We start from the raw sequence: 18532 nt of genomic DNA on the forward strand, positions 1-18532 counted from the left end.
ATTTTCATCACTACAGGATGTTCTATCAGGCAGAGTTGTTCTAGAGCACAACTAAATGCTGATCAAGGGCCCTATGTATCTCCTACCTTTATCCACATGTTCAGTTTAACTGAACAATTCTTTACATGCGAGCATTCTAAACAAAATGCTGAAAAATATGATGATAAAACTTCAACTAACAATACACACTCAAAGGTTATCCTATCTGCACACTGTAAAAGAAATGTATAGTGTTATTTTCAGTGCAAACCTGCTAACAAAGTGTTGTCTATAATAGTCCCCAAATAATTTGCTTTAGTAAACATTTAGTATTATTTGTAATCAGAGTAAAAATATTTACTGTCATCATTTCTTTAAAAGAATTTCAAGCTATTTTACTATCACCAATGGAAAATAATTTAGAATATCTCAAAAGAGATCATTAGACAAGCTTACTAATACCATGTAAACATTTGAAAGATTACTTTAAGGAATGAAAATCTAACCTGAACAGAAATCAGAATTGAAATCATATTTCCTAAATCTAACAAGACTTAACAATACTCTGTAGCCTCTGAAGAGGAAATACTGAATCACAGAATTACAGAGCTCGAGGAACATTAAAGATAAAAGAAAAATCTTTCACTTTAGAGCTAGGAAAATGAAATGCAGAAAATGCATGCCTCACGGCTAGTCATTGGGTTGGCCAAGACTTCAGCACTTCTGACTCTCAGTCTAGCACTGTCTCCCTACGCCACGCAGATCTGACAGATTCTGCAATCACATATTAAATGCCAAGACAAATTTTATAATGGTAAGGATTTGCCATTTTCTTTAACCTTAATGCCTCTTCCTGTCCTTTATTGAAAAGTACAGAAAATCTGACAAAATTTGTAAGTCCCAGTGACAACAAAAGCTATTACTGTGGGGGCGCCTGGGTGGTTAAGACAGTTAAACGCCATACTTGATTTCAGCTCAGGTCATGATCTCATGGTTCATGAGTTTGAGCCCCACGCTGGGCTCTGCACTGCCACTGCACGGATCCTCTCTCTCTGCCCTTCCCCTGCTCATGCTCACACTCTTTCCCTCTCTCTCTCTCTCTCAAAAAAAAAAAAAAAAAAGTTATTATTCTGTTCCCCTATTCAAGAATGTAAACACTCTTTTTAAAGAAATAAAAATGTAGGCAAATCAAGGCTGAATTAATATTTCTCTAAAAACACTGGAGAAGAGTCTAAGGTACTTTTTTGATTAAAGAACTGTTCTGAAAATGGGGGAAAAAAGGCTATAGTTCTAGAAGAATGCACAGGTGGACAAATAAATATAATTTTCCAAACAATGAAGCATTCCATGGAACTTCTAAAGACCATCCATGAGCCCCCAAGTGAAGAATCTCTGACCTAATTTTAAATTTAAATGTTTTTATTCTTTATATATGTCCTGCAAAAAGTGGCTCTAAAGCTATTTTTAATTTTCATTATAAAATTACCTCAACTGACTAATAAGCTAAACACTTTCCATGAGAAAGATGTTAACCACATCTGAATTACAAATGCCTAAAAGTCACAGCTCTTACCCTTCTTTGGTTAAGCTTTCATTACTCTCTGGAGGATAATCTCCTCCTGTTTCTTACCCTTTCCTATGTTCCTGGAACATAGGGAAAAGAGGATTTCTCTTACTCGGCATTTTAATGCTGAGGACTTTGATCCTTTGATCTGATTTAATATTTACAATGTCCAACAGAACAGATACATAATGAAATTCAACATGATACTTCACCATTGATGTAACACACATGATATAAACAACCCTGAAAAATCCTCCTCCAGCTTAAAGATTATGTGTGGCAATCAATAGCTTTCAAAATTCAGTTTATCAGGTAAAAATGGACACAGTGTTACATTTTTAAGGCATAAAAAGGCAACAGGCACACCACTCTAGAAGAAGCCTGCTCACCTTCCTGCAAGGGAGAGAATCCGGAGCTGCTCTTCTGCCTGGGTGGTGTCAACAACACAGCTGGCTCAAATACATGTGCCGGAAAACTGGTGGCCACGTTCGCACTACCCGGCGGGGCTGGCACCTGAGACAGTTTAACAGGCAAGTCTTCCTGTGCCAATGCAGCCACTTCTTCCCCTCGGAACACCAACGGCACAGAGACGTCAGCATTTACAGCTGGGCCGTCTGAAGAAGATGAGAGGCCATTAGCACTTAAAGAAACCATGGACACACTGCAGGTGTTTATACTTACATGCATTTCCATAAAAGGTAAAATCACATGGATTCTAGAGCCTTCACTTTCTAGGCCACATCCTCCTTAGCCGTAACTCGTGAGGGGACAGCACCGGGAAGAAGAGGCCGTTTTTGAGAAAAGCACTGGTGGCCCCTAGCCCTCTAGGCCTGCCCTAGCCATTGAGTGTATCTCACACAAGTCAAATTTTACTCAGCCACTTCTTAGAATCCCTCATGAGAAAACACTCCTACATACATAAAACACTCTCCATACAAGACACTCATCAAGATATTACTTAGAAGCAAAAAACATGAAAAGGCCTAAATGCCCTATTCAGCCTGTGGCATATGAAGGTACACAAAGTGAAGAAAGGTTTTCAAACCATCAGAATTTCTAAAACCCGGTATTTCTTTTTCTTTCCAAGACCATCTCCTCTCCTCCTGAGCCTGGTGCACAGTGATGAAAAGTGCTGGCACGAAAGCCCCACTGGTATAGGAAGCAAGTTCTGCTACTTTCTAGTTGTATGATCTTGCTAAGTTACCAGTTCTCTCTAAGCCTTGGTTTTCTCATTGAGAAAATAGGGATAACAAAGATACTTACCTCATAAGACTATTATGAGGGGTATATGAGATAATACATGTAAAACACTCAAAAAGTGCCTGGCATACAGCAATAACCCAATAAATATTAGCTGAAAATAGTAGTGGCCATTGCCATACTGACAAAGTAGTGACAGTGCTGCATATGTACCAACAACCAATAACTCCACGTAAGTTTACAGTCTTGTTTACTCTATCAGTGTTTTAATACCAACCTGGGGTAATAAGACCACACCTACCTGGACTGTCTATAATTTTCCTACTCGTAGATCCCCTTTCTGATGCCTGATTTTCTTCATTGCTTTTTATCACAGGACAGTTCTTCATGGCATGTGTGAGCGATATAAGTTGCTCATCTGTTGTGACCATGTACTGCTGAAGCCTTGCCTGGAGAAAAAAGAATTAAATAACATCATTGACATATCAGACATCAAATCATCACCTAGATATGTATAACCATATCATTATCTTAAATAGTCTAGGAACTTTGAACTTCCATTCAAATACTAAAATAGTGCCTTTGTAAGAACACGTAATCATAAATATTTTAAAAGTCTCATGATAGAAGAATGGTTAAATGTATCACAGAATATTATTAATAAATACACTGCCAAAATAATAAGGATTAACCTTTTATAGGGCTTTTGATTTATAAAACCTCTTTTATATAGATGGTATCAACTGACTCAAGCTACCCCAAGAGGCAAGTATATCAGGTGGAGGAAATTTAACAGAATATTATACGGGCATTTAAACTGAAAAAACGTGATCCTGTAAGTGTTTATAGTAACGTATATAAAATAATGTTAAGAGAAAATATATACAGAGAGAAGAGATACATACATGGATATGTACATATATATATATATGTATATATCCAAGAGGTACAGACATTTGATAAAAATCAGAGATGGCCAGAAGTCAGAAGTATTATTGGTAGGACTAGTGAATGAAATCTACTAAACAATTTCATACCAGCCCAAATTTTTTCCCAAATTCCACACTCCTCTCCAATGACCTGCTCAGCATCTCCACCTAGAACTCACATAGGCTCCAACTTTACATGTGCGCAACCAAATTCTCCCTGAACACCCCCACCTCATCAACAGCACCTCTATCCTTCCAAATATTCAGTCCATAGCTTTGGAATCATCCTTGACTCTTCTCTCACATCCTCTCCTTGGCCCCATATCAGCAAATCCTACTGCTTGCCTTCCAAATACATTCACAATTTAGTCCCTTTTCACAGCCTCTCCCACTTCCAACCTAGACCAGGCTGCCATGTCTCACTTGGATTATTTCATTAACTCCTGTCTGTAACATTCTGCTTCCATGTTTGACCACCTAGAGTCTAGTTCTATACTGTTCCCCAAAAGGTTTGAAGCACTTTGGGCCTCCACAGGGGCACCACAGGACATCTTATATTTTTAAGGAAAACACTGCTGCTCAACATCTGTCAGGCACCAGTGAACTCCTAGCTTGAGGTGGTTCACAGCTTCCATATTAGATCAAAATACATTCCTTTTCATGATGTTGTATCTTCATGAAGCTGGGCTGTCAGTAGCTGCTATGATAAAAAGCAACACTGCATAAAAATTACTGTGGAATAGGAAATAAGAATGGCAATATCCAAAATGATTCCAAGCTTTGAGAAGCTGTACAGTACCCAGCAGGTAGACATATCCCATCAGTAAATAATTGTGGTTATTTAATCATGAATACAAATAGAACTTTTTCTATCAATACTTTGATATTTTGTGGGTTTTTTTCCAAACAGCATCTAAGTTGTTGAGACATAAATACTTACTAAGTAGTTTGAGCCGAACTACTTAATAAAGGAAACTGTTGGGTATTTCTTTCAGCCTACGGGGATCTTGAGATAATAAGGGCACCATGAACCGAGAAAGGGCAGTGATCTCTGATCTAGTCTCCACACAGCCGCCCACAGTGATCCTCATAAAACCTCAATCACATCACATCTCTTCTCTCCTCAAAACCCTTCCGTGGTGTCCCTTCTCACCCAACATAAAAACCCAAATTCTTACCCAGATTGCAAGCCCTCATGACACAGCTTATCTATTGGCTCTTGCCTCCTACTACTCTTCCACACTCGACTCCAGACATTCTGGTCCTCATGCTTTTGCGCTCAACAGCCACGCTCTCACCTCAAGACCTTTGCACCTGCTGTTCTTCTGCCGAGACTGCTCTTCTCTTAGCTACCTGCACACTCGCTCCCTCACCTCCTTCAGGCCTTCCTCACAGGCATGGCCCACCCCAATTACAATTCCCATCCTAGGTACTTGCTATGCCTCTTACCTGCTTTATTCTTCTTTATACCACATACCACCATCTAACTTACAATATACTCCACTTTTTTTTTCCCCCAGGATTTATTTAGAATATAAACTCCACGAGGGTAAAGATTTCTTCTTCGTTCACTACTGTACTTCCTACACCTAGAACAGTGCCAGGCCCAAATCAATAAAGATTTGTTGAGCCAGTTAGTACATTTAAAAACCATTCATTTTCCCAAGAGAACTGAAAACCTGTGTTCACGCAAATACTTGTACATGAATGTTGACAGCAGCATTATTCATTAATAATATACAAAAAGGTGGAAACAATTCAAAAATCCATCACTTGATGAATGGATAAGCAAAATGTGGTGTATCCACATAATGGAATACTAGTGGACAAAAAAAGTCACGAGCTACTGACAACATGCTACAACATAGATAAGCCCTGAAAACATTATGCTAAATGAAAAAAAAACACAGACACAAAAGATCACAAATTGCAAGATTCCATTTATATGAAATATCCACATTCGGCAAATCTATAGACACACAGAGTGGAGAGCAATATCCAAAGAATATCCAAAAGGCACAAATGAAGAACACAGCATTGAGGCAGTAAGATTTCCTAGAAGAAATACTGTGTAAATTTTTTTTATTTTCAGTTTTTTGGTTTTGTTTTTGAGAAAGAGAGAGAGCACGCATGAGCAGGGGAGGGACAGAGAGAGGAAGAGAGAGAATCCAAGCAGGCTCTGCGCTGTCAGTGCACAGCCTGATGCAGGGCTCATTCTCACGACTATGAGATCACGACCTGAGCCAAGAGTCAGATGCTTCACTAACTGAGCCACCCAGACACCCCCTGTCTAAGCGTTTAAAAAAAAAAAAAAGCAATTATCCAGACAAGTGGCAAAGAGGACTTCTATAATAAATTTGAAGATACTGTAAACAATTTTAAATGGCATATGATTACAGCAAGCTTCCTCAAATGGTATCCCCTGATGTTTTGAAATTAAAAGTAGCTATCATAACATTTTTTTATTTCACATTTTGGATCAACTAATAGAATATTGGTAGTTACCATTTAAATGTAGATTCTGTCTTCCCCACTAAATAATATGTTTCTTAAAGACAGTAGATTTATTCTATATGTATTTCAAGTCCAAGTTTCTACTATAGTACCTCCAATGTAATAAATGTTCAATAAAAGCTACCATTGATGATAATAAAGAAGTGAGAGGTAATCACATCAGCATAACAAAACCAAAGGCAACTAGAAGAGAATCTTATATATTCTTTTTTCTTCTTTAATATGAAATGTATTGGCAAATTGGTTTCCATACAACACCCATTGGAGAATCTTATATATCCTTAGACGTTTTATGATACTAAACACAGAAAAGCTTGAGATTGCATCTAAGTACCTGGGTCGCGGTATTTTCTTCTCTGAGAAGAAGAATTTCAGCTGTAAGAGCATCAATGAGCTCTCGATGATCACCTAACATTTGTTCCAGTTGCTGCCTTGTCTCCACTTCTTTACGCAGTTGGAGCTCACTCTACAAAAAAAATCCACTTCCATCAATAAAACTCCCATCCAAAACTAAACTACTATCAACAGCATCAAGTACCGAAAACTGAAAGTTTCTACTCAAAGCTGTCAAAAAAATACTTACAGAGTATATATTATGTGACAGTAATGAGAATGAAATATTTTATTAAAAGGTTTATATTTCATTAAAATGAAATACTGTATCCTTTTCCCTTCTTTAAATAGAACACAATAAACACAATGGTATGCGGAATTAAATGACTACAACTTTTGCAGAATGAAGTGAGAGGGGAAGTACATATACATATTGGTTGAATACACACAGAGCATCTCTAGAAGGACACACTCACACCTCGTCGTCAGAGCTGGCGCCGAGGAAGCAGACCCGTTAAATGGAAGTTAAGGATGGGAATTAGGGGTCGCCTATGTGGCTCAGTCGGTTAAGCATCCGACTTTGACTCAGGTCATGATCTCACTGCTTGTGGGTCTGAGCCCTGCGAGGGGCTCTGTGCTGACAGCTCAGAGCCTGGAGCCTGCTTCAGATTCTGTGTCTCCCTCTCTGCCCCTCCCCCTCTTGTGTGTACACTCGCTCTCTCTCAAAAATAAATAAGCATTAAAAAAAAAAAAAAAGGTGAGGGGCGCCTGGGTGGCTCAGTCGGTTAAGCGTCCGACTTCAGCTCAGGTCACGATCTCACGGTCCGTGAGTTTGAGCCCCGGGTCGGGCTCTGGGCTGATGGCTCGGAGCCTGGAGCCTGCTTCCAATTCTGTCTCTCCCTCTCTCTCTGCCCCTCCCCTGTTCATGCTCTGTCTCTCTCTGTCTCAAAAATAAATAAATGTTAAAAAAAAATTTAAAAAAAAAAATAAAAAAAATAAAAAAAAAAAAGGTGAGAATTAGAATTTTTATCTGTATCTCTGTTTCTCTGAATTTCACACTGTATGAATGCATCACCAATTCAAAAATTAAGTTTGTTAAAAGAAAATTAAAAATAAATGACAGGCCTAAATGGTTTAACTTCATAAAGCAAGTGATTAGCTAAAAAGTATATGCTTCTAAACCTGTAATACTTTCAGAGAGCCAAAAGTACACTCCTAGAGATTCCTAACTTAAGGGTAGAAGAATGTGAAGACTTTCCTAAGTCTGACCATACAATAAATATTTCACTAAAAAGCAATTTTAGGAGGACATCTCCAGAGAAATTGGAACATCTGAATTAGAGAGACTGGGGCGCCTGGGTGGCTCAGTCAGTTGAGTATCCAACTTCGGCCAGGTCATGATCCCATGGTTCATGAGTTTGAGCCCCACGTCAGTCTCTTTGCTAACAGCTCAGAACCTGGGGCCTGCTTCAGATTCTGTGTCTCCCTCTCTCTCTGCCCCTCCTCCACTTGTGCTCTGTCTCTCTCAAAAAATGGATAAACATTTAAAAAAATTTGAATTAGAGCAATGAACCAACAATTTTAATAATAAAATGTCCTTGAACATTTTTGTTGTATTTAACAAATTTAAATGTATAAAAAAATAATAGTTTAAATAGATTTTTTGAAAGATGAAATGTTTACCCAACTCTAATTCCACAGCATTCTGAAGACTGATTATTCACAAATGAACTAAAAAACAATTCCTGCTAGTTTTATAAATTATTTTCACAACAACAAAATATTTCCCACTTCAGACACTAATGCAAAGCCTGAGTTAGTCACACAGATAACATGAAGAACTTTCCCCATATGTGTCTATAGATTACAGGTATGCTGCTCTCCAAACTCAACTAAAGTGGGAGTAGGAAGCAGAAAAAGCATCAGAAGGAGGACACGTTGAGTAGTTCTACTGAATCTAATACTGCCAAACAATAATATTCAATATCAGCATAAGACATGATCTTATTTATAGCAGATTAACCCCTCTAATTATATTTTACTAAAACTCATATTAAAATCAACATCACTTAGCTGACCATGTATCAGTATATTAGATGATACATAAATCAGCATGCAGAGGAAAATTAAGAGGATAAAACTTCACTGCAGACAATCTAAAGCTGAGGTATTTTATTTTTTAGTTATTATTTTTTAATTTTTTTAAGATTTATTTTTGAGAGTGAGAGAGAGAGAACACAAGTAGGGAAGGGGCAGAGAGAGAGGGAGACACAGAATCTGAAGCAGGCTCCAGGCTCTGAGCTGTCAGCACAGAGCCCGACACGGAGCTCAAACCCACGAACTGCGAGATCATGACCTGAGCCGAAGTCGACACTTAACCGACTGAGTCACCCAGGCGCCCCATGCGGAGATATTTTAAATAAAGCTATTCAGATTTGACTATATTTCATTTGGAGACTGCAATAAATTAAGGGTAGAGCAAAAACAAAAAAAAACAAAAACAAAAACAACAACTCTAAGCATGTCTACCCGCACCCTGAAGAGGAGACTCTAATAACTTCTTGCTCTTACCTCTTTAAGGTACCGAACCAGGCGACAGAGGGAGCCCACCAGAGACAGAGTGAAGCCTGTGAGACCCTGACTACTTTGCAGTCCCTTGACCTCACGTCCTGTACACCGTTCATATTCTTCCATTTCATGTTCCACTTCATTTATCATGTGTTTGAGGACATCCAGGCTGGAATTATTGCTATTTGGTAAGTCTGTGGAGGCTGTGCTAGCTGTTAGTATGCTCTTTTTCTGCTTGGAAGGAGCATGAGAATCCAGTTTTCCTTTCACTGATAATGAGAGAAGTCATTCTATTATAAGACCAAGAAAAATTATACCAGAAAGCTACTAGAGAAACCTTTGACTGTTATTCACAATTTATAAACAAAAAATTTTTAATGTTTATTTATTTATTTTGAGAGAGAGACAGTGCAAGTCAGGGAGAGGCAGAGAGAAAGAGGAGAGAGAGAGAATTCCAAACAGGCTCTATGCTGTCAGCACAGAGCCCAACGTGGGGCCTGACCTCATGAAACCGTGAGATCATGACCTGAGCCGAGATCAAGAGTTGGACACTTAACCAACTGAGCTACCCAGGCGCCCCTATAAAAGGTTTGTATAGAAGTTATAACCATTTTGTCATAAAAATCCATACAGGTTTACACTGTGTATAACAAAGACACTAAAACTATCTTTCTACAGAGTTACATGGCATAGAACATTTCTTAGCCACCATTCAACAAAGTCTTAATCAGTTGGCTCTGACTGGATGAGTTTAAGGGGAAAAACTTTACTAAGAGATTAAAGAAGTTGTATCAAGTTATGTGTTTACTAATTCATCTTGGCAAATTAAGGGAATGAACCTTTATTTAACAACTGTTTTTGCTTCCTTGAGTTCAGCACTTGTCCCACAACATAGCTTGAGTCTAGAGTCTCAGTAGATTCTTCAGATCGGAGCCTGGTGTGGATTCTCTTGACAGCATTGGTAGCATTCAGAGCAGCTAAAAGAAAAAGTATTTCCAAAAGAATCTCCAGTGAACAACAAAAAAGTTTTAAGCATTCCAATTAACAGATCTATCAGTATCTTATTCAATTAGGTAAAGACAGTCAAGACTAAATACCATTGCTTTAAAAATTGCTATGTTTAAAAAAGAACATACTAAAACAAGTCACTGTTCTGGGAGAAGTAAGACAATGGGGGAGCAAACCGTTTTGTTCCCCTGATGGAGGAGCAGATGATGGAGTTTCTGGAAGGGTTGTTGCTTGTGACTGTGTTGTTATTTTCTGCTGAATATCAGTCCACAATTTTTTAATTAAGTCAGAATTATCTTCCTTTAGTTGGTGGAGGAACCTATAAATTATGAGACAACAAGCTACATTAAAATTAATAAATGCTGTCATTTAAACTGTTCAACTGCTTACATATTTGCTTGATGGAGCTTTTAATACTTCATAATCAAAGAAAAAATACATTTTCTTCAACTTATAAGACAGATGACTAAAATGCCAGTCTTCTTAGTGTTAGAAGAAATCATTCCATCTTCCTCCCAGTTTCCTACCTACATGGCTCCTAATCACAGGAGCAATTTGCCCTTTCTGGACTTCGGTGATATGGGCCCCATCCTCCTCCCTCTTTCCCAGAGAAAATACATGGCTTGGTCTTTTCTATTTTCTCTCTCCTGTGAAGGTTATCCTCAGAACATAGCCTCCGCTCATCGCTGAACTGAAGGGACTGGAGCAGACTCTGCCCTGAGTCTCTGGGAGCAGGGGAAGGAATGGAAGAGCTTGCAGTACAGGGAGTTAGAGCACTAAGCCTTTTGCTATAATCATCTTTAGTACTGATAAGGCTGATATTTTATCTCCAATCACCTGATTCCTTTGTCTTTTTCTCAGTTGGACGGAGGCTTAGAAGAGGCAGGAGACAAAAAAGTGGAAACAACCCAAATGTCCACCAACTGATGAGTGGAAAAGTAAAACGTACTACAATCACACAATGGAGTATTACATAGCCATAAAAAGGAATGAAGCGAAGATACATGCTACAACATGGATGAATCTTGAAAACATGCTTGGTAAAAGACACCAGACACAAAAGATCACATATTGAATGATTCCATATATATGAAATGTCCAGAACAGGCAAATATATAGAGATAGAAAATAGATTAATCTGATAGATCAGACAGGGCTAAAGGGCTTGGGAGGAAATGGGGTTTGACTATTAAAGAATATAGGGTTTCTTTAGGGTAATGAAAATGTTCTAAAATTGACTATAGGTTGCACAATTCTGCATATACTAAAAATCATTGATTATACTTTATGTGGGTGGATTGTATGGTATGTGAACTATAAATCAATAAAACTGTTATAAAAAAAAAAAAGAGGAAAAGGGAAATCTTATTTAGTGGCTCCACAAATGTCAACCTAAGGGAGTTGCCTTCAAGCAAATTATGCACATTGCACATTAGTTGCTACGAAACATATTTAGCAAAAGGCCTATAATGCAATCCATTCAAAGGGGGCTAGTTATCAAAGCATCAGAAAGAGTTCTCTGTAAAACAGTATTAGCTCTAAGTCCAACCTTCAGGATAAATCCTAAGAAAAGTGCTGTAATGAGATTTCTGCACAAGTTAGGAAAGTCCAAACCAATCTGAACTCACTGTCTCTAATGTTTATACTTTTAAAAGTCAGGTTATATGAAATAATAAGAAAAATGATACAATGCTACTTATGGTAGGTTTAAGAATGGCCTCCCCAAAGATACTTACAACTGAATCCCCAGAACCTATGAATGTTACCTTATCTGACTAAAAAGGGCCTTTGCAGATGTGATTAAGTTAAGAAGGATCCTGAGAAAAAGAGATGATCCTGGATTATCTGGATGGGCCCTACATGAAATCAAGTGTATCCTTATAAGAGGGAAACGTAGAGATTCTGACACAGAGACGGTAATGTGAAGACAGAGGCAGAGGCAGGAGGTATGTGGACTCAAGCCAAGGAAGGACAGCAGCCACCAGAAGCTGGAAGAGGCAAGGATTGGATTTCTCCCTAGAGTATCCAGAGGGAATGTGGCCATACCAACACCTTGATTTCAGCCTAGTGAAACTGACTTCAGATTCTGGCCTCTAGAACTTTGAGAGAATAAATTTCTGTTGTTTTAAGTCACCAAGTTTATGGTAATTTGTTAAAGTGGCCACAGAAAACTAATATAGACTTTGGTACCTGGATATGAGGTGCTAGCATAACAAAATACTAAAAATGTGAAAGGAGCTGTGGAATTTGAAAACAGTGAGGCTGGAAGAATTTTTAGGTGAATGACAGAAAAATCCTAGATTGCCTTAAATAGGCTATTCGTAAAATATGAATGTTAAAGACCCCAGCACTGAGGGTTCAGGAAGAAGTGAGGAACATGGTAGGGAAAGCCTCGATCATCATAACAGAATACTGGTAGAAATATGACTATTAAAGACCCTACCACTGGAGGAAGGGTTCAGAAGGAAATGAGAAACATGTTATTAAACTGGAAGAAAGGCAATCCTTATTATAAAATGGCAGAAAACTTAGCTGAGTTGTGTAGAAAGCAGAACTTGTAGGCAATGAACTTGGATATTTAGCTGTGGAGATTTCTAAGCAGAGTTGAAGGTACAGCCTGCTTTCCTATTGCTACTTAGAGTGAAATGCAGGAGGAAATAAATACATTGAGGGAAGAACTACTAAGCCAAAAGGAACCAGAACTTGATGATTTGAGAAATTTTCAGCCTGTCCAGAATGCAGAAGATGCTCAAATTAGGAGACACTATTAGGAAAGCATACCCTGGACAGAAGGTCAAGTGCATGGCTTAACGATGCTTTGCTAATATGAAAAGAGTAGGCATCTGACTCATGGATCCCCTCAATGATCTCAACAGAGGCCAGCAATATAGATGGGATTATCCAGGAAAGATCTCTGGAAGGCCTCTTATCTAATGGCATACAACATACAAAAGAGACCCATAAAGTCTCTTGAGAATGTTATACCTGCAGAAATACTGCCAGCTTGGACTGAAAGGGACAGAGATAGGATAAAGTGAAGGAAGGGTGTCAAACTCCCAAAATTCTATAGTCAGCAAACAGGCTGATAAAATTACTTGGTGTAAGCATGGGCTTCAAGGAAAATGAAGAATGACTTCAAAGCCAGAGCTGCAGGTATAAAGGCGTGCATAGGCTAAGGACAGAGCCACAGGCCCAAAGGACAGAGCCATGGACCCAAAGGGTGAAGCTTCAAGTCACAAAAGATTATTACCAGCTTTGAAACCTAATGGAATTTGCCTTGCTGAGTTTCAAAGTGGCTTAGGACTGGTGACCCCTTTCTTCCTCGGATTTTCAAATGGCAATGTCTATAATTATCCTATGTCTCTTCCATCATTGCATTTGAGAAGCAGATAACTTGTTTGGGTGCCTGGGTGGCTCAGTCAGTTAAGTGTCTGACTTTTGATTTTGGCTCCAGTCATGATCTCGTGGTTCATGAAATCGACCCCCGTGCTATTAGCATGGAGCCTGCTTGGGATTCTGTGTCAAAATAAAGAAACACTTAAAGATAAATAAATAAAAGCAGATAGATTGTTTTCTAATTCCACAGGATCATCCACAGAGAGGAATACTGGCCCAGGATGGCTCTTATTCAGAGCTCACCCATACTTCCTTTAAATGCTAAGATTTGGTTTGAGTTGATAACATTTAGAGGAGATTTGGAACTTGAGTTCATGCTGAGACACCGGGGAATACTGGAATGAGAGTAATTATAAATTTTGCATATGTCCAAGAGAGGCAAAGGAAGACTTTAACATACAAAGAGAGGAAGGTAGAAGATAGAGGCAGAGATTGGAATGATGCAGCCACAAGCCAAGGAAGACCAACAGCCATCAAAACCCGGAAGAAGCAGGAGCACCTGGGTGGCTCAGTCAGTTAAGCATTGAACTTCAGCTCAGGTCATGATCTCACGGCTTGTGAGTTCAAGCCCCACATGGGGCTCTGTGCTGTCAGCTCACAGCCTACTTCAGATCATCTGTCTGCCCCCCCCTCAAAAGTAAATAAAACATTTTTTAAAAATAATAAAAAAAAACAAAAACAAAAGCAAAAAACAAAAACAAAAAAACCCTAGAAGCGCCAACGAACAGATTCTCCTCTAGAGCTCTGGAGGGAATGTAGCCCTGCCAAAACCTTGATTGGTCCGATGAAACTGATTTCAGATTTCTTGCCTCCTGAACAGTGAGAGAATAAATTTCTGTTGTTTTACACCACACAGGAACATATATTTACAGAAATTTTCAAACCAGAAGGCACCTTAGAGTTCTAACCCTCATATTTTACAAGTGAGGAAATACAAACTTACAGATTATTCAACTGTTAAATAACCCAAGGCTTACCCTCCAGATTCCAAGTCTAATGCTTCTTCTGATACCTCATGTTTAATAGTTAACAAGTAACATTTTGAGATATTAGGTATTCAAAAAAAAACGGAAACTGTCTATTCACACAACTGATGAGATAAAACTAACCTTGCCCAAATAAAAAACAGTAATTTGATTCAAATGTAAAGAATAAAAGCAATTTGTATAAGATTAGTTGTATTTGGGTTCTGAAAGAAAAAACTGCTTAAAAGATGATACATGTTTCCAGGTGTCCTTAAGAAAACGGTGACCAGCTAAATTTGAATCACTCTATGCCAAAACCCACGAGACAAGGCAACAGGAAGAAAAACAGCATATAACCCATACCTTCTACATTACTGGAATACAGAAAATACTACTAACTTCAAATTACTTATTAGTAGAAAAACACACACCAAGTTCCAGCAAAGTTATTTCCTGAGTTCCTGTCAGAAACTCTAGCTGGATGTGAGGACAGTTCAAAACGACTGCACAAAGAAGAAAGCTGAGAGCCTAATGGTGACAAAATTACCTCCAAAAAGAAAATATGCAAATACTCTAGGTATGCAAATACTTAAAAAGAAAAGAAAAACACACACACACACAAAACCCCAAACCTAAGCATCATAATACTACTAAGAAGTGTATGGAACCCAAGGTGGTCTATCTTGGAAGGGCATCACTTCTTGATGTGAACAGGAAGGAAGAAGTGTTCTTAGGAGGTGAGTGCTGAGGGCAAAAAGAAGTGTATTATCTTAACACATTTAACTAGGGAGCACGGTTTAAGACAAAAAAGAACAACAGTACTGGAAGACAAACCAACTTCCACCTACTGATACTTAAAAAAAAAAAAGCACCCATTAAAATAACTCTGCTTCACTGTAACTGAGAGAAAAACTACCCCAAACCCCCAACCCTCTCCACAAAATACACAAACTAAAACAGTCTATATCCATACAAAGACAATATAACAAAACAGAAAATTTAATTGAAATATTCCAGCTAATAAAAATTTCTCCCCTCCAAAGAAAAAGCAGAAAATAAACTGTGACAAAACACTTTAAATGGAATTAAATATACTTAAACAAGCATTTGGAGATATGTATCTTTAATCAGAAATTCCAACACTAAGACCAGATATGGACAAAATCCAAGAAGAAACAAAATAAGAAGTGACTGAACTCAGGAAAGAATAAGAAGAAAAAGAAAAACTCAGAAATAAAGATTAAATTACAATGCATCCAATGGAGAATTGCTAAATAAACATTTAATAAGGAAGACTGAAGAATTATAGGAAAACAAAAAAATATATAGAAGAATAAAAAAGGTTAGAAAGTACTAGAAATAGAAGACAAGAAACATCATTTTATGTATATAAAAGGAGGCTCTGAAAAAGAAAAACAATGATATCAAACTAATATTTGAAACTACAATCCAAGGGAAGAAAGAAAGAAAGAAAGAAAGAAAGAAAGAAAGAAAGAAAGAAAGAAAAGAACTGAATCTATACACAAAAAGGACAGCTGTGTTGGAAAAACTGACCTGGAAAGGTAAGCCCAAGACACAGCTTAGCAATATTAAATTTTAAAGACAGAAGAAACAAAATTTAAATATAAAGGAAATTAAGTACCTACATAAAAATGCCAAATTATTTATAAGGGCAAGAACATTATTCGAGCATCAGACTTGTCAAAGCAACATTCAAAGCAAACTAAGAATGGAGGAACATTTTCAAGAAAATGGGGAAATTCAAAGAAACAATGCATCAATCAAAGATTTTCTATCTGGCCAAGCTGTCCCTCAAACTTTTAAGCCTTTCAAGAACTCAAGGAATACTATATTCACAAATGCTATAGCATGAGCCCTGACAGATCCAACCAAGAGTTAACTAGGGAAACATCAAAAAAAGACCAATGATGACCATTTACTATATTTAATTGTAGCTCCAAAACTAAAACCAAAATGGCAATACACAGGGAAGAATAATATGTTTTATGTTCTGTCAAAGCAAAAAATATGCAGCTAAAAGAGGAGAAGGCCTGAGAGAAAAGGGAAAGAATGAGAATACAGAATAACTTATTTGTTGTACAGGAAGCAGGTAGAAGTCAAAATACCACTTAATGCCAACACACCAGACAACAAAAGATTAAAGAAAATAGGGGACTGAAACCCTCTATAAAAGGTAGATATAAAGGCAACCAACCAGAACAAAATTACCAACTTCCTAGACATCAACAGAAATTTTTAAGAGAACAGAGAAGGGGCGCCTGGGTGGCTCAGTCGGTTAAGCGGCCGACTTCGGCTCAGGTCATGATCTCGTGGTCCGTGAGTTCGAGCCCCGCGTCGGGCTCTGTGCTGACAGCTCAGAGCCTGGAGCCTGTTTCGGATTCTGTGTCTCCCTCTCTCTGACCCTTCCCCGTTCATGCTCTGTCTCTCTCTGTCTCAAAAATAAATAAACGTTAAAAAAAAAAAAATTAAAAAAAAAAAAAGAGAACAGAGAAAACATCACAAAGAGAAAGAAAACCATAATTACAGTATAACACCATAGTACTATAAAATAATCTGACAAAGTTGACATCAAACACATCAACCATATTAATAAATATTACAAGCTTACTTTACTAATTAAAGAAAAAAAGATTCTCAAACTGGCTAACAAGGCAAGACCCAACTCTATGCTGAAAATAAAAGACACACCCAGCACCCAACAATTTAGAAAGGCTAAAATAAAAGGATGAGCAAAGATGAACCAGGTAATTAGAAGCAAGAAGGCAGAGATTTCACTCCTGATATCAAAGTAGAACTGAAGCCACAGGTATTAAATATGAAAAAGGACACTCATAATGCTAAAAGCCATACTTCACAATGAAGATACAAGACTTCTGGATATCCATGTACCAAAAAACACAGCAGTCACCCATACAAGGATGAAGGTATTCAACTACAAAGAGAATTAAATATACGTAAACATCAAATGCGAAGAAAAATAGAAAACACTAACAGAGACTTTAATACACTACTCTCAATATATAACATTGTGGCAAAAATGAGACACAGAAAAAGTAAACAACATAATCAATGAAGTAAATTTTATGGATATACATATAGAACTTTACACCTTGTTAATATAGAATCTACCTTCTTCTCAAGCACACAAATGGAGCATTCACAAAAATTTAATCATATATTAGGCCACAAAGAAAACATCATTAAGCTCTACAAGTAGAAATATCATAAACCACCCTCTGAATATAATAAAACTAGAAATAAGAAAACCAAAAACAAAGAAGCCCCTCTGTCTGGAAACATTTTTTAAAAACCTTCTACGGGGCGCCTGGGTGGCTCGGTCGGTTAAGCGTCTGACTTCGGCTCAGGTCATGATCTCAGGGTCCGTGGGTTCGAGCCCCGCGTCGGGCTCTGTGCTGACAGCTCAGAGCCTGGAGCCTGTTTCAGATTCTGTGTCTCCCTCTCTCTGTGACCCTCCCCCGTTCATGCTCTGTCTCTCTCTGTCTCAAAAATAAATAAACGTTAAAAAAAAAAATTTTATTAAAAAAAAAAAAAAACCTTCTACTAAACAACTCTTAGGTAAAAGAAAAAATATAAACTGAAATTACCTAATTTCTAAAATAATAAAGCACTACGTATTAGAATATATGTTACACATTTAAAGCACAGACCAGAATAAAATTCAGAACCTTAAACGTATTTATCAATTAAAAATAAAGTATGAAAATAAATATATTAAATTACCAACTGCAAAAGAAAGCAAAGTAGAAAAAAGCAAAGTAAATGAAAGAAAACTAAAAGAAGCGAAGATAAAAGTGAAAATTGATAAGAAGACATCAGAAAAACAGTAGCTCTAATTAATAAATCAAAATCCTGGTTCTTTAAAAATTTAACAAGATAGACAAACCACTAACTAACCTAATTGTAAAACATGGGAGGGAGGACAAAAAGAAATGAAGAAGGGGAGATAAGCACAAAAGCAAAAGACATTTTTTAGAAGTACAGAAATTATTTGCACACCTCTATGGAAATACATTGACAAGCCTACAAAAAATGGA

The 18532-nt window shown here is 37.6% G+C and overlaps 1 protein-coding gene across 6 annotated transcripts in view; it reads right to left on the reverse strand.

The window, feature by feature from the left end:
• Positions 1 to 18532, reverse strand: part of SPICE1 (spindle and centriole associated protein 1) — a 59475-nt gene that overhangs the window by 13843 nt on the left and 27100 nt on the right. For 5 of the 6 annotated variants that reach the window (XR_006207811.1, XM_015544963.2, XM_015544962.2 and 2 more), the window contains 6 exons: positions 10224 to 10414; positions 9927 to 10064; positions 9091 to 9356; positions 6521 to 6652; positions 3045 to 3192; positions 1933 to 2157 (listed from right to left, as the gene is read on the reverse strand). Coding sequence is in view for 5 of the 6 variants with exons in the window: in XM_015544963.2 (XP_015400449.2) it covers positions 1933 to 2157; positions 3045 to 3192; positions 6521 to 6652; positions 9091 to 9356; positions 9927 to 10064; positions 10224 to 10414 (1100 nt within the window). In the remaining variant the exon portion in view is untranslated. The remainder of the gene's footprint in view (positions 1 to 1932; positions 2158 to 3044; positions 3193 to 6520; positions 6653 to 9090; positions 9357 to 9926; positions 10065 to 10223; positions 10415 to 18532) is intronic. The other variant, XM_042957157.1, reaches the window with a different exon arrangement.

This window comes from Panthera tigris, chromosome C2 (genome assembly GCF_018350195.1).
Source record: "Panthera tigris isolate Pti1 chromosome C2, P.tigris_Pti1_mat1.1, whole genome shotgun sequence".
NCBI classification, from domain to species: domain Eukaryota; kingdom Metazoa; phylum Chordata; class Mammalia; order Carnivora; family Felidae; genus Panthera; species Panthera tigris.